At 37.8% G+C, this 24,716-nt stretch overlaps 1 protein-coding gene across 1 annotated transcript; it reads left to right on the top strand.

Moving 5' to 3' along the window:
* The first annotated feature begins 8,877 nt into the window (after positions 1-8,877).
* On the top strand, positions 8,878-9,832 carry LOC110313318 (olfactory receptor 10A7-like). Its single transcript, XM_021187364.1, has one exon. The coding sequence runs from the start codon at positions 8,878-8,880 to the stop codon at positions 9,820-9,822; it is 945 nt and encodes a 314-aa protein (XP_021043023.1). The 3' UTR covers positions 9,823-9,832.
* The last annotated feature ends 14,884 nt before the right edge of the window (positions 9,833-24,716 follow it).

Below are 24,716 nucleotides of genomic sequence, written 5' to 3' on the forward strand. Positions count from 1 at the left end.
CCTTAGCTTCTGCCATTGGTAATTTGTGTGCTAGAATCTTCAGAATGGGTCAAAGAATAGGCTGTATTTTTGAGGCAAATTCTCCATCTAAAATATTGCTCACCTATGGAAATATTGCTTAACTTTTTTGCACCTTAATTTTGCCATCTGAAACATAAATATATTATCAATTCTTAAGTGACAGAATTATCTCTAAGATAAAATAATTTATAAAAAAGCCAATGACCAAGGTCTTCACCAAAAGGTGCATAAAACAGTGAGTGTGCAACAGATGTTAATAGCTGCCATTGCTGTGACTGTCACACCATTATCTCTTCCACTACAATAATAATGATGTGATAACAGCATTGCAGAGTTATGAAAGAAGATTGCAGATTTATGAAAGAATTGTCTACAGAGAATCTCACAGGAAACTCTAGATCTCTGAAAGGGGGATTAACAACATTTTTCAATTTTCTCCCCACTTAAACAATTACTCTCAATAGATCCATGTCAACATTTCTTGAGTTATTACAGAAAAATGTGTGGTGGTCATTTGAATATTGAAGCTCTAAGACTGACTCTTTTCGAGCCATAGAGGGGTCACCAATAGAGGTCACCCATATAATTTGTTACCATCAACTGTAGAAGGTATAGAAAATGGTCCCAAATATAAATTTAACACAGGAAAGCCCTTGACAGTTTTCATAATTTGAGTTATAGTAGGATCTATTTCAGTTTTTTTCATGACCAGGCAGAGTATATTAAGCTTTCTTGTTTTTGTTGAGCCTTGAATAATAGGACATTTTCAACATTTTTTTCCTATCTTGAAATAAAGTAGAGAAACTTGTTATATAGAGAGATTTATCTATGTATCATGCATATTCAAGGAATCATGAAGAAGGGAATATATCTAAGTTGATTGAATTCTCTTTCTTTTGAAAACTAATCATTTGTTTGGCTGCTCTGGAGACTAAATTAATTCAGACAAATTTCCTGAAGAGCATGCTGATGGCGCAGGTGAGAATAGTGAGCATGAGTATGTAGTCTGGAAACTTTCTGTGAGCATTCCCAGGGTATGTCTATGACTCTGTTGGAGGTAAAAAACGAGAGGCAGAGAGAGTTATAGAGACCTTTATACAATCAGCACTCAAACTGGAACACCGAATGCACCAAATAAACTGTGAATGCAGAAACACTAGCAGTCACTTATAGACCTTAAAATTCTAAATGGTTTATACTTTTAGGTAATTTACTGAGAAACTCCCTTCCTAATGCCTTCCCTCCTTCCTTTCCTCCCATATTTCCTTCCTTCCTCAATATTATCCTTCGTCATAATGTTTCCTGAATATACACAGAATGACTTAGGATTGGCTAACAATATGTCCAACATAGTAGGCACCACACCTATACAGGGCTGGCAATTTGTAATGTTGTGTATAGTATCTCTATCACATATACATAATCCTCTCCTAGTCAGATTTCTCTGTTTTCTTTAACTTTAAATATTTAAGTGTTTTTCAAAGAGAGAGATTTGTTTTCAAGCTGGAAAAGACCAGATTGATATATAAAGAGAACTGAAGCTGAGGCCCCTCTGACAGAACTATGCAGCTTAAACAGGTCAAGGTCTCTTCTGTTTCCTCTGCTCATCAACATCATGTAGAGGGGGTAAAGTGAGCTTCATTAAAACAACGAAGCAGACAAACAACCCCACAAAGACAAAATAGCAAACTAAACAAGAAGAGCAAGAATAGAAAATAGAGACACAAAAACTGTTTTCACTAGTTGGCACTAGTTTGACTTTGGATAATGCATTCTTTCCCTATTCATTAAAAAAGTTGTTTGGTATAAATGTAAAGCTACAACTTAATAAGCACATATGTACTCAATTCACTAGTTTGTCTAAAAACGAAATTAGAATAAGGCTGTCTAACTCCCTGTAGGCTCAATCCTTGACACTGATTAAAAAAAAAAAAGAAGAAAGAAAAGCAGGTATCTCTGAGGGAGAAAAAGTGTGTGTGTGTGTGTGTGTGTGTGTGTGTACGTGTGTGTGTGTGTGTGTGTGCATGTGTGCGTGTGTATGCATGTGTGCGTGTGCGTGTGCGTGTGCGTGTGTGCATGTATGTGTGTGTGTGCATCAGTTGCTGACAGTGCCTACTGAAGATTTATAAGAAAACAGAAACAAAATCCAGGTGGCCTTAGGCTTCATCAGATATTCAGCATGGGACAGATTGTGGGGACTCAGGCCATTATGCTTAGGAAATACAACATCTATGACAGATTTTCATACACTTATTCAAGAGCACATCAAAAGGGAATTAAGTGTTGCCTGACGTTGGGAGTACAAAAGCAAATCCAAAGATTTTCTTTCGCTTTTCCAGACTCAACAAATACCATTTCCGTGAGTTGACAACCTTCAAAGGCAGCAATAGACATCAAGCAGTCACATAAACAACACTGTTGAGAACAGAGGTATGAGTCTACTTGTGTTTTTATTTTCCACTATTTAATAATGGTATTGGTATTTGGGGGTGATAGGACCACACTAGCTTTCTTCAATAATTGCAAAGACTACACCCAGAAAAAGGCAGGTCTAAAGCAGTTAGAATTTAAAGAGATTCTAATTTTGATTTATTTCTAATAATTATAGCTTATCAAATGCAGAAGTCTCTCTCTCTCTCTCTCTCTCTCTCTCTCTCTCTCTCTCTCTCTCTGTCAGAAGATGACTGAGCAGGCAAAAACTTGTTATGGAGCCTGATGGCTTTAATTGTATATCCAGAATTCAAGTTGTCATTCTGACTACCACACATGTGATATGTGTTCTTCCTCACACAAGATTAAATAAATGAAAAGGAAATAGTAACATTAATAATGTATGACTATTTTACTTTATTTTGTAAAGTACTTTCAATAACATTACAATGATAACTCATGTAAGCTTCACCATTCATTTTGTGCTTAAGTAAGAGAAATGGCATTATTTTTAGTTTAGTGCTAAAGAAACCGTATCTCAGAGAGGGTACCAATATCATCCAAGGCTACACACCTACTAAAAGACCAGCACAAATGCAAAATCAGTATCTGTAGATTGGTTCTAAGGAAAGACTTAAGGAAAGAGCTCTTCCCTTGATTCAAGTTGTAGGTAAGTTGTTTTCTAACAAGAAAGGATCAAATGGAAGGCCAGACTTCTAGGGAACAGGTTGATGTTTACCAGATCAGAACTCAGGGAAGGTCTATGCTTTGCAGACCAATCGGGGTGAATACGAACCATTTTGTTGCCTGTTATTTCTATTTTGGGCTTGTGTTCCCTGACGTCAGTGTGAGTGTAGGATCAGGCTGATGGATGTCATGTACTTTGTTTCTGTACTACCCTTCTACCATCTGCTCACTCTGTCCCTGTCTCTTCCTCTCCCCCTGCCTATCTCTGTCTCTCTGTTTCTCTCCCTCTCCTTGTGGTGTGTGTGTGTGTGTGTGTGTGTGTGTGTGTGTGTGTGTGTGTGTGCACGCGCGCGCACATGAACTCTCACGTGTCAGGGAGGATGTTTGCATGTGCTTCTTAAATTCCATCCTCGGGTGACCAAACACACAGCCATTTCACATTTGCCATCAGTAACAAGACATGAGATCAATTTGTATGACTGATTTGTCCATTTGTCCAATAGTCCTCCCAGCATAGAAGGAGCACTTCTCCATGAATACAAATGTTGTGTGTGTGCATAGGTATGTGTGTGTATGCATGTGCACACATATATATGCCACCCCATAACTCTACTTTAAAACTTCTTTTCTTTTTAATATATTTTTTCAAAGTTCTGCCTGATAATCGTGGATTGTATCTAAAGGCCCACTCACTAAAAGCAGGTTGAGTCATAAGCAGGTTGTACAGGTCCAGGAAACCTGCAGCGATGACTAAGAGAGTCATTATTTGATAAAAGGGGAAAAAATAGCTGTTGGTTTGAAAGAAAGACTGGGGGAGCATGAAGAACTTCTTGAACAGAAAAAAACCCCTTAGAATCTAGCTGGCAGGATGAGAGACCCAGCCTTGGGCAGTAAGACTTACTGCTGCATTTAAATCACATCTCCATGTGACTGGGACTTTTTTCCTCTTTCTGTTTTTTCATCAAGCAGGAAAGGACACAGAGGGGATTCAGCAGTAACATGCCCTTTTCAACTTTGTCCTTTCCTCTGCCCCCTTCCCTACACCTTTTTAAGTTGACATCTGGATTTTTTTTTTCAGCGTGAGTTCAAACAAATGTACACACTGTATACTTTCTCTAACCTTGTAAATATTGACAGTGTAAAATTAAACTCTTGCATCATTCTTTGAACATCTTCAGTGGCTTCCAACTGGGCATGATCATGGTTTAATATACACTATCACATTTTAAAATATAAATTGCTAAGTTCTTAACAGTCTGGTGTTTACCACCTACTTTTGTTTCAGAATGCAGCTTCACATCCACTTGGCCTACAGCGTTTTATCCTAACACCAAACATACTTTTATACTTGAAAATTTTCTCTTGCTCATTCTATTAAAAGTCTTAACAAAAAATATGTTTGTAACATGTAATTTCAACAAAAATGGCTGTGGCCAGAAGTCCCAAAGTGTTCAATATGCATATAAGTAGGTATTCAGCTACTAAGTGGCAAAGTATACATTAGAAGCAGAAACAATACTGCAACATCTATGTTTTAAGTATTCTATTCTGCACTGGAATCTCAGAGAAGAAAATGATGACACTCGTACTAAGATTCAAGTTACCTGATATGTAGACCTTTCTCATACATTTTGGAAGAAGGAATTTGAAAGAAATAGCAAAACAATAGAGCTATAATGATTCTTCAACTTCAGGCATATTAATAACTGATTTTACAGAAACATCTATATGAAAATTAGAAATCGTCCTTGTCTGTGTACCTGTAGGGATTTTAAAGCAACACCACTTATATTTTAGACTGGAAAATTGTGTGCTGTAGTGACTGTTCTGTGTGCACTGAAGAGTACTGAGCAAGATCCCCAGCCTCTTTCCCTAGATGCCTCCAGTAGTGCTCCTTCAGGTTACAATAACCAGAAATATCTGAAAATATTGCCAAATGTTTGAGCCCTGTAAATTCAAGTTTGAAGATTACTTGTCTAGATTGTTAAGAATGTAAAAGTCATATTTAATCAAGTGTGTTATTTAAATTTCATGATCATAGGAAAACCTGGGTAGTTTGGTTTAATTTCTCTTTCTATGTGAGGGGGAAAGCTGTTGAATCCAAGAAGAAAATGAACTGTTGGAGCCTTCCCAGAGGTATTTGGACCTATCTAAACATAACTGGTGTGGGTAAACTAGAAGTCATGCTATTTGATAATGTGTATAGGTTCTGCTGGTTATTGCATCATTGGGTGATTCTACCTTTGTGTCATATCATAAAGTATGATCACATAAACTAAGATGGCCACATCATTGTTAGATAGTATCTTATGGGACCACCAGCATGTGTGTGTAGGCTCCTACCTGTTGACTAAAATGTCACTATGCAGCACATATGCCACAGATCAGAAAGAAATGGGAAGAATGAAGTTACTACTAATAAAAGCATAGTCAAATCTATTTACTTTGTAATATGATACAAAGTGTTTTTCATGGACTATTGTGCTGATTAATCATAATATCTCTATGGATAGTTTAAACTTATGTATTAGCTAACTTAAGACTAAGATATTGTAACAAAGGACTCAGAACATTTAATAACTGACAAAATAGGAATATGTTTATCTCCCTGGTAAGACTCCCAGTTCTAGGTCTCTAGCCCATTGGGTAGAAATAATGAAAATGGGAATGTGATAACTTGTCCATTTTCTTTTTGGAAACAGTCTAGAAGCTATACATCTCATCCTGTTAATATCTATTAGTTGAACCCAACTGCAAAGGGGAATGTGGACTTCTGATAGGTGGCGATATCTATAAGCAGCTATAAGGTCTAAGACTATTTTAAATTACTAAGTTTTGTTTTGTTTTTAAATTAACATTCATTTAGTGTGTGTGTAACTCAGAGGAACACTTGCTGGAGTCTGTTCTCTTTTTTTTTTTTACCATGGTGTTCTGGGATTTAACTCAAATTGTCAAGCTTAGAGCTGAGCATCTTTCCTGCTGAGCCATCTGGACAGCCTGTAAACAACATTTTAGTGGAACACAAGACCTCTCCTTCATTTCTGTATTATCTATGCAGTTTCTTCCATATCTTAAAATGTTATGATCTGGCAGTTAAGAAAAAGAAAACATTTTTAAATCCATGATCTAGAAGAGGAAGTGGATATTTGGAGACATCTATGAGGTTCTGTGAAGCCTCTTAGTTAACAGATGAGGGCACAGAGTAATACTGAACACACCAAAGTGTTCCAAGGTCCTATGTGGGAATGTTACTGAGAAATGAACAGAGTTCTGTTTCACTTAAGAGTCAACAGCCTATTTACCCTGCCATACTACCTTTTCAAATTATGAAGGAAACATTCTCTCTACTAGGCAATACTCTAAGAAGTAGGGATTCATTGGTGAATAAAATTGAGTTATCTCTGCTTTTATGGATCATACATTAGAAAAGTATTCAAATGAAATTTAATGTATTAACGTTATATGGTGTGTTTGATATGTGCTACAAGCCAAAAAAAAAAAATGACAACAGAATGGACTAAGGATTTATTGAAAGAAATGGTTAATGATGTCCTCAGTTTTGAAGAAACCATGGAGAATGAGACTCAGCCAAAGCCTTTGAGGAGGAGGCAGGAGCCTGTTCTGAGAACATCCAATGAGAACCACGAGTTCCCCTTCAAAGAGAAGGTTGAAGCCAGGGTCAGGAGCTGGACAAGAGTGGGAGCCAGAAGAACAAAGAGAGTAGTGTGGGTGCCCACAGCTTGTCTGTGGTGGGGAACTAGTACAGAATGGATATGGAGGAGAAAGGCTAACTGAAAGGTACAACAGCACTGTGGAGAGTTTGCCTTTTAATTCTTTTAGACAGAAATTTTCTAAAATGCCTTTGTACAAAACCATGGAACACAGTACAGATTCCCACACATATGTATTACAGGAGGTACTTTATCCAGGTGCATGTTGGAGTCACATAGGGCTGTGCGTATTCATTCTGCTATATGTTCATTTGATAACTTCAGGCAAATTGTTAGTATTGTTATTAGACTTGATTTATTAAATATTTTCTAAATAGTGGACACTTTGTATAAATGATCTCATCAAAGCCTTACATAGCTACATTAGATTATACTAATAACATTTGAAATTATCTCGAGGTTAAATTAAGTGTTAGTTAACATTAAGTGGTGATAGGTAATAGTTAAGAAATAATAACAGGATCTGTGAGATGGCTCTGTAGATTACTGTGCTCGCTGCTAAGCCAGATGACCTGATTTTGATTCCTAAGACTCACATGGTAGAGGAAGGGAACAGACCTCTACAAATTATCCTCTAATCTGTACATACTGACATGGTACACACATATACCTTCAATAAATAAGTGTACATAAAAATTTCAAAGTAGTAAAAATCATACTATTTTCCTTCTGTGCATTTATATTGCTCTTTCATATTTCAGTAAGTAGTGATTAGTAATGTTAGTTAAACCTTCTATGGGGTTGTTTTCTATACTTTTCCCGTGTAAACTAAAGTATTTATTGCTTATTTGGTGATACACTTGTCACAGACTCTTCTCATCACATGTATTTCTCAAAGGAGACAACTGATGGTCAAGAGAGTTAAAGTAACATGGTTGATCAAGGTTGTCCAGCCATACATTGAGGGGATGAGATTTGATCCAGGCAGTGTTTCATTGAAGTTCATGTCATTCATTATTCCAACAACACCTTGTCAAACAGACCAATAAAAAGAAAACATACTAATTTATTTTCTATGGTTGCCAATATATATGGAAAGCCTGTTTATTTGGGCCTGGTGACCTAACCCATAGTCATTATCTCCAAATAACAGGTAAGTCCTGCAGAGCAAATATTTCACATGGCTGACATCATAAACTCAAATTTGTGAGAATAAGGATTATTATATATGTGCCTTTTCTCTTTGAATACATGAATGCATCAAGATATATGTGATGTGTAACTATATGTGCATGCATACATGGCTTTGCATTGGCATGTGTAATATGAATCTAGCTGTAGTTTAAAGTTTCATATTCTAGGCTTTCTACTTAAGCATAAATCCAGCATTTTATGGGGCAATATTTAAGAAGAAAAGTCATTATTCTCCTTTAGGGCATACATCTAGGTTTTCTTTTTCAGCCTACACTTTCAAGCAACTGAAACAGAGATGACACTTGCAAATAAGCATGGATGGTTGGTTCCATAGCATCAATGGAATACTTGTCTGCAACCGTCTTGACATTTCACCTCTTATTTTATGCTTTACCCAAGAAGGCCACAAATATGAACTGCTGTGAAGGCTATCATTTCTTGGAATTGTTAATATTCAGCAAGGATTTTCCTTGTGACCTTCTTCTGTGCAAATGGCAGATTCTTATCATGGTCCCTATGCATCTCCTTTGAATGTGAATTTGAGGGCATTGGCTTGCTCTTTCAGATTTACAGGTGTTACCCTGCTCACAGTATAATTTGTTCCTTCAGGGTTGGAAATCGATTTTTCACTAGGCTGTTCTTCCTATTCAGACTCCTCATTCTTGTTTCATACTCTGCTTAGATGACAGAGCAGTTGATTTCTAGAAACAGCTTCCCAAAGGCAAACTTAACTGGCTCTAATAGGAACCAAAGTCAAGAAACAGCCAATGAGTGCGGCATTCTAACCACTAATAGAAATGGATCACATGGGAATCTGCGTGACAAAGTGATCTGACATACTGGTATGGTGAAATTAAGACTCTCTCAGGAGCACATGCCTGCAGTGGGGCCAGAAAATACCACTATGGAGGTAACTGAGTTTTTTCTATTAGGGTTTGGAGACCTCAAGGAACTGAATGCCTTGCTTTTCTTGGTATTTGGTATTGTCTATCTCGTCACAGTTTCTGCTAATCTTCTTCTTGTAGTACTGGTATGCACTCAACAAGGACTCCAGACTCCAATGTATTTCTTTCTTGCAAACCTTTCATGCCTAGAGGTCTGTTATACATCCAATGTTGTTCCCCGAATGCTGGTGGACTTACTGCGGGAACATAGGATGATCTCCATGGTAGGTTGTATAACTCAGCTATACTTTTTTGGGGCCCTGGGAAGCACTGAGTGTTATCTCCTGGCAGTAATGTCATATGACAGGTACCTGGCTATCTGCAGGCCCCTGCACTATTCAACATTATTACATGGAACCCTATGTGTGGAACTAGCGATTGGCTCATGGCTTTGTGGCTTCTCAGTGGCAGCTGCCTTCCAGGCTGCTATGCTATCCAGCTTGGATTTTTGTGGGGGCAATGAGGTTGACCATTTCTTCTGTGATTTGAAACCTCTTCAGAAGCTCTCCTGCTCTGATCCCCATCTGGTTAACCTAGTCTGCATGAGTCTAACATCCCTGGTAACCCTGGTCCCCTTTGGACTAACTTTAGCCTCTTACTGGAAGATCCTTGCAGTGGTCTTGTGCATACCTTCCATTATTGGCAGGCAAAAGGCATTCTCCACTTGTTCTTCTCATCTAGTAGTTGTAACCTTGTTTTATGGGACTTTAATCTTGGTCTATGCTGTACCATTAGCTGGCCAGGTGCCGGTTCTCAACAAGACCTTCTCCTTGTTCTATACTGTTATTACTCCAATGTGTAATCCTCTAATCTACAGCCTCAAAAACAGAGATGTCAAGGAGGCTCTGAGAAAATTTAAAAATCTCGTTCTGTGATTTTAGCTTTACTTAACCAATTGAAATGATAGCAATCTGAAAACAAAAACTAACCCTCTGATCATCAAGGAAGCCTTAGTGAGGCTAGCAAAACAGGGTAGGGTATGATTATTATAACTCCAAACAGTTACTAAGCTCTCAAATCATTATTTTAAGGACAAGTTTTTCTTAATATACTTGGAATCATCTAGTTTTCCTTGAGCATATTTGTATTACAAGAGGAAATAAATGCTTGCTAGTTTACAGGAAGGATGCATAGTGAGGTACATAAAATGTAACTGATGCAGCCAGTGTCTCCAGGAACATAGTCTAGGAGGTAAGAACTGATTTTCACTTGTGTTTCATTCCTACTCATTGAAGTGTAACATGGAAACCAATTAATATTATAATTAATAAATGCCAATAAAAATACAAAAGTGATAATCCTTATTTTGGTCCCACTGAGTCTTTACTGACTTTTTTGTACTTTTTTATTTTTGGAAAATGTGATATTTATTTATGCAGAATATTGTCCATTTCTCCCCTATACTTCTCTCATCCCCCTTTCTTTCTCATATTGAATCTCTTCTCAAGTACCCTCCTATGTTTCTTTGTCTGTTTGTTGCCCACTGGGTTTAATTATGTTTCCTTGCATGAGTATGAATGGAGAATTATCTGGGAAATTAGCAGCATGTCACCGGCTACACCACTGAAGAAAATAGCACCCCTGTTGGTATATCTGGCCAGACAGGTCAGTATTGTAGCATATAGGGTCTACCATTGATGACATGGAGTTATGAGGCTAACCATTTGATTTATGACTAAATGGATACAAGGCCTGTTCCTTGGTACACATTTCATGTCTAGCACAGTAAACCTGGTATTAAGTTCATAACTGGAGAGACCATCAGTTCTGGAGAAACATGTTACTGTTCTCATATTAAATAGTTACACTGACAAATGGTCTCTAAATATTTATGTATATACCTATAGATTTGTTTTGCTTTCAATTTTGTTCAGTAACAGGATCTTTTTGAAGTGGGTCAGTGCAGAGACACATTCTTGTTTATGGGAGATAAGAAACAATGCATGCTCAGCCATAGGTGCGATACCTGTATTACCCCCACCGAGGCTACAGAAGAGTGGGAAGAAGGACTTTAAGAGCTGACTGATGAAGAGTTCAGCTGGGAAAAGCTGACTTCAGGGGATAGCATGAGTATTGCACACATCAGCTCACAGCATTTGTGGTTACATGTACAATACCAAGCCAGTCAAAATTCCAGCATGAATTTGAGAGGGGATTCCAAGGCTCCACCCTTACTAGAGAAGCTATTGGTAGTGGATGGTTGATGAGGGAAGGAAAATCACTTCCTTTTGCACAAACGGCTGCTAGTCAACTGCACATGCCTCAGTGATTGTCCCACACCCACACATATGAGGACAACACTACTTTGACTCAGGGTGTTATCATCATCAACAACAACAACAACAACAAAAATGGGGTGACACTGAGTTGGGAGTGAGAGAGATTGGAGAGAACTAAGTGGAGTTAGAAAAAGGTAATTATGGATGGATATGATTTAAGTGCATGGTATAAATACATGAAAATTCAAAGAATAAATAAAACTATTATAGATATAAAAATGTTTAAAATGGAAATAATACCCTACCCCAAGAATTTACTAACTGTTCATAGCCTCCCAATGAATGTGTGGGACCTTATGAGCCCTTACTTGATTGGTGTTAGAGCTTTGACTACCAGGTTTGTGCGGGTAACCACATGTTCTATGAGTTAATGTGTGTGACTGTCACACTCTGTCCTAAAGACCCTGCTACACTCCTCCCAAAACTCTGGCTTTTACATTCTTTCTACCTCTTCTTTTCATGATGTTCCCTGAACCTTGGTAATAAAGCATTCCATTTTAGGCCTGACATTCAACAGTCACTTATTCTCTGTTCTTTGGTGTTTGTGAGTCTCTACATTAACAATCATCTATTGTAAAAAGAATGGAAGGCTGAGAACACAATGAGTTTATGCATGTAAACATAAACATTAAGAAGGAATTTTGATGCCATGTTTATTTAACATAACAGTAGGTGACAGGAAAAATTTGGGGTCAAGGTTTTGCAGATGGGTTGATGTCCCCCTCCCTCGACTGAAAGTCCCTCCTGCCTACAGGAAGTGACCACATCAGTCTCTATATATGCTGATGGCAGAAGTCTCAGGTAGGGTCACCCCCATAGACTGCCAGGATCCTCTCCCAACCCCAAGTCCCAGGTCTCCAACTAGTTCCAGAGATGTCTCCTACAAATTTCTGTTCTCCCAGCCCTCTCTTGGCCCCTTGCTCCCACATCTGATCCCCATCCCCATTCCCCTATTCATCTCTGCTCCCACCCAGATCCCTCCCTCCATCCACATCCTATGACTATTTTTGTTTACCATTCTGAGTGGGAAAACTCATACATCCTCCCTTGGGTTCTCCTTAAGAGTTAGTTTTTTGGGGTCTGTGGACTGTAGCATGGTTATCTTGTACTTTATGGCCGATGTCCACTCATCAGTGAGTACATACCGTACTTGTCTTTCTGGGTCTGGATTAACCTCACTCAGGATATCTTCGAGTTCCACCCATTTATATCCAAATCTCATGATGTCCTTGTTTATAATAGCTTAATAGTATCCCTATTGTGTAAATGTACCACACAGTCTTTATTCACTCTTCTAGGTTGTTTCCAGCTTCCAGCATTATAAATAAAATTGCCATGGACATAGTTGAGCAAGAGTCCCTGTGGTATAGTAGGACATGTTTAGGTACATGTTCAGGAGTAGTATTGCTGAGTCTCGGAGTATTACTGTTTCCAATTTCTTAAAAAACTACCAAATTGATTTTCAAAGTGGTTGTACAAGTTTGTACCCTGACCAGCAATGGAGGGCCCATGAGAGTTCACAAAGAGTGAAGCACCAACCTAAGAGCATGCAAGAGCTGGACCTAAGCCCCCTACACATTTGTAACAGAAGCATAGCTTGATCTTCATGTGGGTCCCCTAACAATTGGAGCTGGGGCTGCCTCTTCTTCTGTTGCCTGTTGTTGGATTTCCTTTCCCTAGCTTGGCTTCCTGGTCAGGCATCAGAGGGAGAGGATGCACCTAGTCTTGCTGTGACTTGATGCACCAGGGCAGGGTGGAATCCAAGGGGGCTTTCCCTTTTCTGAGGAGAAAAGGAGGAGGTGATAGACAGGAGTTTGTGAGGATGGGGTGGAGAGGAGAGGGGGCTGCAATCAGGATATAAAGTGAATAAATAAATTAATTAATGAAAAAAACATAGAACAGTATTTAATTCTCCCCTAAGGCTAATGACTTCCCCAGCTGTGTGTACTGAGTGTGTATTATCAGAAATTAATTTCTTCTTGTAGAGCAAGCCTCCAATACAATCACAGGGTGGCTGGTTGCCCCAATAATAGTTGTACTATTGCTCTAGTGGGCATATCTTGATAGCAGCTCATTATTATAGCTCATGATGCCCACAGCTGGATAGGAGCATTGATGAGTTTTTCTCCTCCAGCAGTTTATGTATTACCTGGTACTAGGAAAGCTAGCCAACCAGAAAGAAACTTCCAGCTCAGATCCAGCTTGATTTTCTCAATGTCTGGCAACTCAGTTACGTGGTTTCTTTAACAATAAGGTCTTACAACCTTCTAGTGGGAAACCAAGAACATTGTAAATAGCCTATAGCATTTTTTGGGGGGGGCTCTGGGACTTAAGTGACCAACAGCTTATAGAGAAATAATCCTACACTGGTACTAGGAGTTTTGTAAATTATAGAATGAAAAGAGGGGGTTCGGGATTCATCTCAGTGATAGACCACTTGCATGCCAAGCACAAATCTCTGAGATCTTTTCTGGGAAGAAAAAAAAAGAAGGAAAATATATTATTGTTTATAATACACAAAGAAAACTGCTAATCGTATTGAGTAGAGTTGCAAGCACATACATAGAAAGGAGCAAGTCAAAAGCTTTGGTAAAGGAAATGGGAGAAGGAATATGACTAGAATATGGTGCAGTTTGAGAAGGGGTGAATAAAGCATACTCATTCCATTCACCATGCAGGCTTGAATTGTGGCAGGAAGGCTGACTGTTTTATATGGCTGGTGATACTGCACCTTTATTTGGCCTAGAATTACAAAGATCAAGTGTAATAGGATAATGGAAACCCACTTGTGGACTAGTTTTAAAGAAATGTGCCTTAAGCAATTGCAGCAATGTCTTGGATGTGGATTGCTTAGAATACTTTTTTGTTTCCAGATTGAGCTGCCTTTAACATTTGTAGCTACCTACTGCATTTTCATTCTCTCTTTCTGTTTTTCCAGATCATTTCACTGATGTATACCTGAGTTTGTCTTACTGGACTCACATGTGTTTCCATTTCTTTTGTCTTTATTATCAGTTACTGAATATTATCAAATGGCATATTAAAGCTACACACTAAGAGAGACGAAAAATTTTAAAAAGGATTCTGCTCTGAAAAGGGAGAGAATACATGGATTCATTTGCTCAATCAAAACATTTATTGAAAGCCTAATATTATCCATGAATTGTGCTATGTGAATAATGAACAATGTAGACAGTTTCCAAGCTCAAAGATATTATCTTTTTATAGCCATAGTCAAAGTGTTCAACACTTAATGTCTTAACATTGCAGACTATGTAGATCTTGAAAGAAGTACCCATAAAATATCAAAGTGAAACTCCAGTTTTCCTATTTACCTTAAATTTAAAAAGGAATTAATTAATGTTAAACTACTTAATAGAATGGTCCAAAACTATCTTAGTGAGATATATAAACAATGAAAATGGCAAATAGCTTCACCTTTTCTTAGAAGCCTTTAGGATTTTCTGTGTGTTATTCCTTCTTCCAGAGAAGGACTTTATTCTTCTTTAATGTGGACCATTACTGTTCTGAAAACTTTTGTATATACATCCTATCTTCCCATGAGATGGTAAACTCTTTAAAGACAGACACAGGGAGTCATTTGTACTTAGCATAGTGCCCTGGACACAGTAGGCACTTGACATTTATGTAGAAAGAAACACAGGCTCTTTAACCTGGGACACAATGCTTTCCATGGCTTTACTGTTGCCTTCTGCAATCTCATCTCCTAGGCTGCATCACACAATTTATTATATCACTGTTGTGAATTCATACTCACTCATACCCTATTTATACAAGGCCTAGTTAATAGTTTCAACAGTTTGGTCTTTCGATTCATCATTATCTTCTTCAGAAAGATTTTTTTTTTCTTCAGAAAGATTTGCCTGTCTATTTTTCATCTATCACATTGTAGAGCCAAATGATGCTCTCCTATTGCTATAAGAATCACAGTGTGCCTAAGTTTAAAGAATTTTCATAGATAGATAGATAGAGATAGATAGATATAGATATAGATATAGATATAGATATAGATATAGATATAGATATAGATATAGATATAGATATAGATATAGATATAGATAGATATAGAGAGATATTAATTTATTCAACTAAAATATTACTAAAGTATTTATTGGATTTACTTTTCCCCTCCCAGGTATTTTTCCTGAAATGTCCATGAGCTTGTCTCGCTGGGTACACTTCTAGAACTATGAATTTTACTACTGCGTCTTCTATACTCAGAATGCTTGCCCTAGGACACCTTGAACAAATATGTTTTTAAGTCAACTGCTGAGGAGTTTTCTGCCTTTACTAAATAAATTTTTATTACTTTTTAATTTTAGGTGTCACCTATGTCATGATAATCCCTTAAAACACTAATATTGTCATAAGTACTGTAAAAGAAGAGTGCAGGATTCTAGGAAGGCACATAACAAGGGTAATTTACTTGAGACTATCAGAGAAATGTTCTCTGCAGATATAGCATCTGAAAAGGGATCCAACAGACAAACAAGAATTATCCAGGCAAAGAGTAAATGTAAGCAGAGAGAGGGGGCATAAAGTCGGGTGGCTGGAAAGGTGAGGAAGATTTAGGAGGGGTTTCAGGAAGGGAACTAAATCATGGTCAAAACATTTTGTATAAAAAATATAGCTTTTTAAAAGATTGTGTTGGGTAGCAGGGAGAAGAACTAACAGCAGAGTCTATAGTAATAAAGACTTTTATTTCTGGGAACAGAAAAATGCAGGTATGGTTAGAAACTACTGGTCAAAAGAGGGAGTATCACAGCCATCATTGGGAAGAAAGGCCCCTTGGTCTTGCAAACTTTATATGCCCCATAGAGGGGAACGCCAGGGCCAAGAAGTGGGAGTGAGTAGGCAGGGGAGCAGGGCAGGGGGAGGGTATAGGGGACATTTAGGATAGCATTTGAAATGTAAATGAAGAAAATATCTAATAAAATAATTTTTAAAAAGAGGGAGTATCAGAATTAAGACTGGAAAGCAGCAGGTTAATTCAGAGCTTCACTGTGAGATAGTAATTCTTGAATGGTTTCTAGCAGAATAACATGACCTACTTTATGGTTTTGTGTTTTTTTTATTTTGTTTTGTTTTGTCTTGTTTTGTTTTGTTTTCAGACCTCGCTGGCTGCTGGGCAAAGAATAATGTTTGATGTCAATAGAGAGCTAATAGGTGTTGATAAACTAATTAAAACACAATTACACTATTGTTGGTCAGGGATTATGATAGTGCAGGCTAGATGAATACTGGCAGGGATAAAAACTAGACTGTATTTGATATATTCCAAAGTGAATGTGGTGATGTTTTTTATGATTTATGTGGAGGAAGCTTCTTACTTTTTAGTGGTTGTTAGTTGACTATGTATGTGTACTTGAGATATAGAATTCCAGAGTAGGACCAGGTTTGCAGGAAAGGGAGAATGATGTATCCAGTTTTGTACAGGAGTGGTCTGATTTGTCAGTGGATGTCAAGTAGGTAATTAAATATATTGATTTGGAAATCTGGAGTGAGAGATAATTCAAAAATATAAATTTAGAAGTCATCAGCAGGTAGGTGGCATTGAAAAGCTTGAAAGTGGCTGAGATCATGCAGAGAAAGAATTTGGAGGGAAAAGATAACCCAAAATAGAATCATGGAAACGCCATCACTTAGACATCATGTAGCTAAAGGATATCTAGTAGATGAGGGTAAGAAGCAAAAGGAGGCAAAGCCTGCACTTAGGAGAACATATGTAAATGAGAACCCAGTAAATTATACTGAAATCTATTTAGCAGAGAAATAAGCTACCTACAAACAAGAGTTCCTTATATATCATAACCTGGACATCGCTGAGTGCTTCAGGAAAGCAGTTCTTAGTAATGGTGGGTGTTGAGCTGTCCTGGAGTGGTATAAATGAATGGTAAATTGACAAAGATGAGAAGACATCTTACATAGCCTTTTTTGGGGAGGGGAATGTGACCCTGAAAAAAGATAAGTGTTGTCAGGAAGCTTGTAGGAAGGTACTACTTTTATGGTGTAAGAGGAAAATATTTGGTTACTATTTTTTCTTTTAAAGCTTTTGTGCTAAGTAGTTTTATAAAGTGACTGTATAAGTCTCTGGGTTTGGTTTAAGGACAGAAGGGGAGTATTTAAAAAGAGCAATGAAGGCTTGTGGATAGAGAAACTATTTCTGGCCTTGATTGTTATTAAAGGGGAAGAAGTTAAATAAGCAAGTGATGTAATGTCCCTGCAAAACCATAAAGATCCAAAGTCTAGAATGTGAGAAACATTGGCCTCTCATCACAGGAGTGACGTTAATATTGTGTGACAAATATGTACTTATTGCCTTCTATGTTCTTGGTTTTATTTCAAGTATTAAGGATACAATAATGCATAAAATAATCATTTCTACTCTTATAGCACTCCTAGCTTGATGGAACAGACAGGCAATTAAAAACAGTTATAATTAGGTTGATTAATACGATAATGACAGGGATCTATGGAAGCGATGAGAAGGAGACCTCATTAGTGCTTGAATTGTGCCTCTCCCTAAACGAAGCTATGCTCAAGTCTTAATGTCCAATATTTCAAATAGAACCAAGGTTATCTTTACTGAGGGTGTCAGGTTAAAATGAGTTCATGTGGATGCTACATAATTCATATGACCAGGACTCTGATAAAAGAAGAACACTGGACCCAGGGATAGACATGTACAAAGAGAATACCATATGACCATGAAGGTATAAATCAGGCAATGCATATGTGTGTGTGTGTGTGTGTGTGTGTGTGCGCGCTCATGTGTGTGCACATGCTAAACAGTGTCAAAGATTATAAGAAATTTACCAGAAGCTAGGAGCAAATCACAGACTTCCTTTTATTCATAAGGGAACCAAAACTGATTTGATGACAGACTTCTATCACACTTGGTTAGAATAAGATCATAAAATGAATTCAGACACTCAAACCACTCTGGGGAATAGTGGTCAGAATAAAGAAAGACTTCCCCAAGAAGATGTTATCTGAGCCTAATCAAGATGAATAGATTGATTTTTGTGGGTAGAGCCTAGGGAGGACATTCCATAGAAAGTGAACACCATCTGTAATGGTTTCAAAATAGAGTATACATATCCAAACTACTGTGCTTGCCCTAACATGAGTGTATGTGCATTGCATAGTCCACAGTGGTGAAAACAGAAACCTGAGAAGCTGAATCCTAATAATAAAAAGCCTCATATTCCAAGCAAGACATTTTTTCTTCTCTCCTCAGACCAAGTGGGTACCTGTGAAATCTTCATTCCTCTCTTTACTGTTTGCTGAACTCTAGCAGTCTGGTGCATCGTGGAAGTTGTTCCAATATGAAGATAATTTTTAACAAAATTAAATTTCTCCATGTATGTGGTTCAGTTGGTGTTTTAGAACGTTTTCTCTCTGCCTTATGAATGGAGGATCATCGCCAGCTGTCTGACTCCTTATTGCTTAGTGCTGGCACAAAGTGTGGTTCCTTAGCAAACTGAAGTGAGGGATAACTAGTCACAAAAGACCATAATTTTGTGCACCCAAAGGACTGTGACATTCATGGTAAATATGCCCACCAGCCAGTCTGGAAAGAAGGCTGGAAATTACTTACCTTTCTTTTTATAGCGATTATTTATGGAACAAAAAAGTAATAACATTATTATCCACCTCCTCATTCCATTATAATCAAGAAACCTCAGAGTCATTTGCCAATTGTTCTTCCTATCTTCAGGGCTCACAATTCTTGGTAAAAGAATTAAAAACCGATAAAAAAAAAAAAAAAAAAAAAAAAAACAAGAAAAAAAAAAGAAAAAAAACAGATCTTAGTGGTTATCCTTTCAAATCCACGTTACATGGAACAGAGTGGGAAGAGTTCCCCCCCCCCCCGGGATAACAGACCAGCCACCCCACTACTTTGTGCCCTTCCCACAGGTCCAGCTGGCAGGGACTAAGGAGAAATAATGAATGGTTATGCAAAGCATTAGGGATGGTGGGAAAAAGAGGACTTTCAGAAATACCAGGGCTGAGGCAGACACTGAGAATTTCCAGAAAATATGAAGTGCACTTTTAAGCAATATATTTTACATGGTAAGAGATCCTTACTAGTGAATGAGCACTATGGAGAACAAGAAATGAGGCTGCTCCAAAGATTTAGTGACTGCCCATGGGAGTCATCTAATCCTCCACAAGAATGATGTGAATAGTGAAAATGTCTAAGATTTGTATCATTAATTATCTTTATGTCTTGCAATTGTTACCATGATGGCTGATGCACTCAGGTTGGTTGAAAAGCTGACATTTTTGGAAGAGACCCAAAATCCAAGTGAACTTTTATTGAGGATATCAGTATACTTTGCATGATGAATGAAAACAGGGAAGATATGACATTTGTTTTTTTAACTTTCAAGGGATGCTTGACAAAATAAGGTGTTTGGGAACAGAATTGTAACCAGGGTGAGAAATGGCTTTTCTAGTATGATCAAAGAGTGAACATGCTATTCTCTTAAGAGATAAATGGAGGCTGGAGAAATGGCTCAGAAATTATGAGTACTGGCCGCTCTTCCAGGGGACCCCAGGGTCAATTCCCAGCACCCAAATAGCAGCTCACATTTTTCTGTTACTCCAGTTTCAGGGGATCTGAAACATTAAAGCAGACATGCAAGCAAAACATCAATGAGCATGAATATTTTTTTAAATCATCAAAAAAAATTTTAAAAAGAGATAAACATTGGCATACCAGAGAGCTCAAAATAGGCAGAATTCAAATACACACAAAGATCATGGAGTGTGTTAAAGGAAACTTTGACGAGACAAAAGAATACTAAGAACTGATACCACATCCCTACATTCCATGTGTGTGTTTATTCAAATTATACTGGCAATGATCTTGTACTAGAGGTGGGAAATGAACTCAAAATCCTACAAAGCTGAAGATAAAACAATAGAGAATAAGTTATAATTTTATAATCTTGAATAACCTATAGAGATGTCCTATTTATGATTTGCTTGTATTTAAAGTTTAAACTATAATTAGCCATGTACCACAACACATTTTATAGAATTCATGTTTCCTACCTAACTCTTAGCCTCCTAGGAGGCCAGACAACCTCTTGGCCATATCTTTGTATTTCTACCTCCATTTGCACTATTCTTAAACACAGTAATAGCTTTTACTTAAATATGCTCACTACTACTCTCCTGAAGGCAACTTTACTTCTACCTGTCCTACATGGACAACTTTGTATAGAGGTGTAATATGACCAAGGCTCTAGGGTTGATACAGGTACTATTATTGGCTTTCTTCCTCTAGACTGGGCCTGAAACCCTTTTACCTCTTCTTATTACTGGTTTGTCCATTCTATATCTCTTCTCTCTCTTCCCTGAGCAGATGCTGAAGCACCAACAAGCCATCTGGCCCAAACAGTGAGGGTTAAGGTCCAAATTGGAGCTGTAGCACTTCTAATCTAGCATGACAGTTTGTACTGATCAGGTTAATGGGGATAATTTCTCTTTGGCTTGTACAGAGATGTGAAAATTTAATCTGATTTGCTATTAATTAGTCTGTCCAATAATTAACATAATGTTTCACTAAATACAGAAAGAAAAAAATAATTCGTACTGCACAGGCAAGTACATCAACCAGAGTTCAGTAATAGAAAAGTATTGCCTTTGGGGTACAGCAGCAAAGCTGTACTGCCAGTGGGACCAGGACCCACACTTTGATGTGCTTCTTAGTATTAAGGTTAGGTTATCTTGCACCATATGCAGTCTTCTAGTTCTGGGAAGAAATACTCATATTTGAAAAATGATTATTTGTCAATGGATTGTAGAGTATACTGTGGTTTGGAAAACAGAGTGGAATGATTTGGCCCTCCATGAGATTAAATAACCACACCTCAAGGGAGAAAGTAATATAATGCTTTATCAAACAAATGAAATGACTTTAGATGGTTCTTTTTTATTCTTTTATTAACAACTATTTATTGAACAAATAATTCTGTAATAAGTGTTGTGCTTGGTGATAGAGTTATATAAGTCATATACAGCTGACATGAATCATGCATTGGTGAAATTTTGATGCAGGTAGATGATATATACCTATTTGTACATATACGTGCATGCATGTTGGATTCATATACTTATTTAATTGTAGTTGTGATAACATATAGTAAAAAATCAGAGTTCTCTAAAAGCATGTATGTGAAGATTTGGGTGGCATCCAGTGGATTTTTCACATTAAGAGTCATGGAACTGGCTGTGATGGAGCATACGTGTAATCCCAGTATTTTGGATGTAGAGGGATGAGTATTGATATGAGTTTTAGAGCAATTTTGACTACATGATATCATATTTCATTTAATAAAGGAAAGAATGAACAAAAAATAAAGCAGAAAGAAAGAAAGAAGGAAGGAGACAGAAAACATAATGTGTGGATGTTCTGAGGAGGCCAATGGCTTTAAGGAACATAACATAGGGAGATAGGAGTGTGGTGAGCCAAAACTGAGAGTTTGGCTAGAATTATAAATTCTTTTTTTATTACTATTAATTTTATTGGATATTTTCTTCATTTACATTTCAAACGTTATCCCCTTTCCCAGTATACCCCCCAGAACCCCTATCCCCTCCCCCTCCCCCTGCTTCTATGAAGGTGTTCCCCTACCCACCTACTCCTGCCTCCCAATCCTTGCATTCCCCTCTACTGGGGCATCAAGCCTTCACAGGACCAATGGCCTCTTCTCCAATTGATGCCTGACAGAGCCATCCTCTGCTACATATGCGGCTGGACCCATGGGTCCCTCCATGTTTACTCTGGTTGGTGGTTTAGTCCCTGGGAGCTCTAGCAGTGTGTGGTTGGTCAATATTGTTGTTCATTCTGTGGGATTGCAAACCCTTTCATCTCCTTCAGTGCTCAGTCCAATGTTTGGATGCAAGCTTTCGCCTCTGTATTTGTTAACCTCTGGCAGAATCTCTCAGGAGATAACTATATCAGGTTCCTGTCAGCAAGCACTTCTTAGCATCCACAATAGTGTCTGGGTTTGATGACTATATATGGCATGGCTCCTCAGGTAGGGCACTCTCTGGATGGTCTTTCCTTCAGTCTCTGCTCCACACTTTGTCTCTGTATTTGCTCCTGTGAGTATTTTGTTCCCCCTTCTAAAAAAGACTGAAGCATCAGCAGCTTGGTCTCCCTTCTTGAGCTCCATGTGGTCTGTGAATTGACAGTCGCTGGAAAGAAACCTGATGTCCATGAACAGAGAATTGGATACAGAAAATGTGGTATATTTATACAATGGAGTACTACTCAGCTATTTAAAAGAATGAATTCATGAAATTCTTATGTAAAAGGATAGGACTAGAAAATATCCTGAGTGGGGTGATATCACAAAAGAACACACATGGTACGTAGTCACTGATAAGTGGATATTAGCTCCAAAGCTAGGAATACCCAAGGTACAATTCACAGACCACATGAAGCTCAAGAAGAATTATAAATTCTTAAGCCAGGGGTGAAGTGGAGATGGAGTAAATGTTTGGAGATCTTGTAACAGGTGTCTTTGCTGCTCACTTCCATGAAACACTTGGGCTTTATCCAAGGGACAAAGGAAAGCTATTAAAATTTTCTAGTTTTAGTTAATCTGGGGGCTGTAGTAATTTTTAATCTTTCCTAGTAGCAAACACACTAAACAAATTCTTTAGCTGGATTCAAAAGCACTTGCGTGTGGCTGGAGCAGATGAGGCATTTCCACTGTGCATCTGAGCAGAAGGCAGCACCCCTGAGAGACTGAACACTAAGTATAATTCTACTCTAGATCCAGGTTTTAACCACAAGGAGTGTGTTCTGCAGGCTCTATTTCATAATTGAGGGTAATTACAAGAAGTTAAAACTAGATTAGAGACAATTAGGCCCAGTACAACAGGGAGCTCTGTGGGGGGCCGGGAAGGGAGTAGGAAGAACTAAGATCTAAGAAAGTCTTTCCCAAACTGCTTGGAATTTTTGGGCTCATTGTGTAAGTGGAAGTTTGGGGATGGCTGTCCTGCTTCTGGTGTTTATAGAGGTAGCACCAGAAAGGACAGCAAGGGGCAGAGTTGATATTACTCAGTTGGAGGTGCCTCTGGAGAAAGTAGGGATAGCCATGATACCAAAAAATGGTACAAGAAGAAAAGGGACTTTTAAAAGTATAGTCAGTGTATGCAGAAAATATGTCTTATTTCACTTTATCTACCACACATCCATTGTTTTGACTAGTCATTGATTAATCTACAAGTGATTATTTGCAACTGTTCTGTGTGGATTGCTATGCTAGGAGAATTTAAGAGGAATAAGGATGTATCCCTGAGCCATAGATGCAATAGTTTCTCTTGTTAAATGATGAAGTGTGGTCAGCCTTGAAATTATATATGTATATTCTTGGTAGTATGTATGTATATATGTATACATGTATATGTATGTATATACATGTATATGTGTATATGTATACATACACATCACCAACATGAATGGACTTGGCAAGTTGTATTTATATTATTTTCATGTATTTGTACATATGCAAAATACATACATATGCATATATATATATATATATATAACAATAATAAAGAAAATTAAGCTGTCAACTTAAGAAAGGGGGTGGGACATGTCAGGAGTTCAAGGGAAGGTAGGTGATGTTATGTTGAAGGGAGGAAAGGGAGCGGGTAAACATGATGCGTTTCTATTTCAATTAGAAACATACTTTTCAAGGAAGACTAATAAGGACAATGGTGCTCCAGTCTTTGAGAGATTTAACTGTTCAAATGAGTCAAGTAGTCAATAGCTGCACTAGCATTTTATCAGTAGAAAATCAGATGATCTAAAGAAAGAAGACAATGTAAGCCACAATAGTTGGAATGTGGATGAAATTCAAGGCAAGATACAGTGAGGGCCTTGCTAGGGAGAAGCTAAGGGAAGATAATAGGATGTCCTGGAGGATGAAGAACGATGGATATAGCACAATGACTGTGTCTATGTGTGAAGTGTGGAGAGATTCTTGAAGGTATTGGCATGTGGATACATACAGACATGGGTATGTAATTTACCCAGGAAACCTTAATGCCAACAAATAATTCTATCAACTTCTCTCATAAACACAGAAAAAGAAAGCAAGAAAGGAAGAAGCATTTATGGCATGAAGCTGTTGTTGCAAGCCTGGTCTTTTTAATGATTGACACATAAATTGTACCCAATAGCAGGTTTCATGTGGCATCTACACATGTATGCATAATGTAATTTGATCATTACCCTTTATTCTCTCACCCCTGCTCCCTTTGACCTCTGCTGTCTCCCTAGTACATTCTTCTATGTTACATCGTTTTAATATCTAGGCCCCATATATGAGAAAAGATGTGACGTATTTCTCAGTTTTGTTTATTTACTTACATGATAGTTTCCAGGGAAATCCATCTCCGTCTCGTTTTTGTGAACAATGTAAGTTTGGCTTTCTTTA

Source organism: Mus pahari, chromosome X (assembly GCF_900095145.1).
Source record: "Mus pahari chromosome X, PAHARI_EIJ_v1.1, whole genome shotgun sequence".
In the NCBI taxonomy this organism is placed as follows: domain Eukaryota; kingdom Metazoa; phylum Chordata; class Mammalia; order Rodentia; family Muridae; genus Mus; species Mus pahari.

Coding starts and splice junctions, on each gene's coding strand:
- LOC110313318 (XM_021187364.1), top strand. CDS start 8,878: ATGCCTGCAGTGGGGCCAGAAAATACCACTATGGAGGTAACTGAGTTT.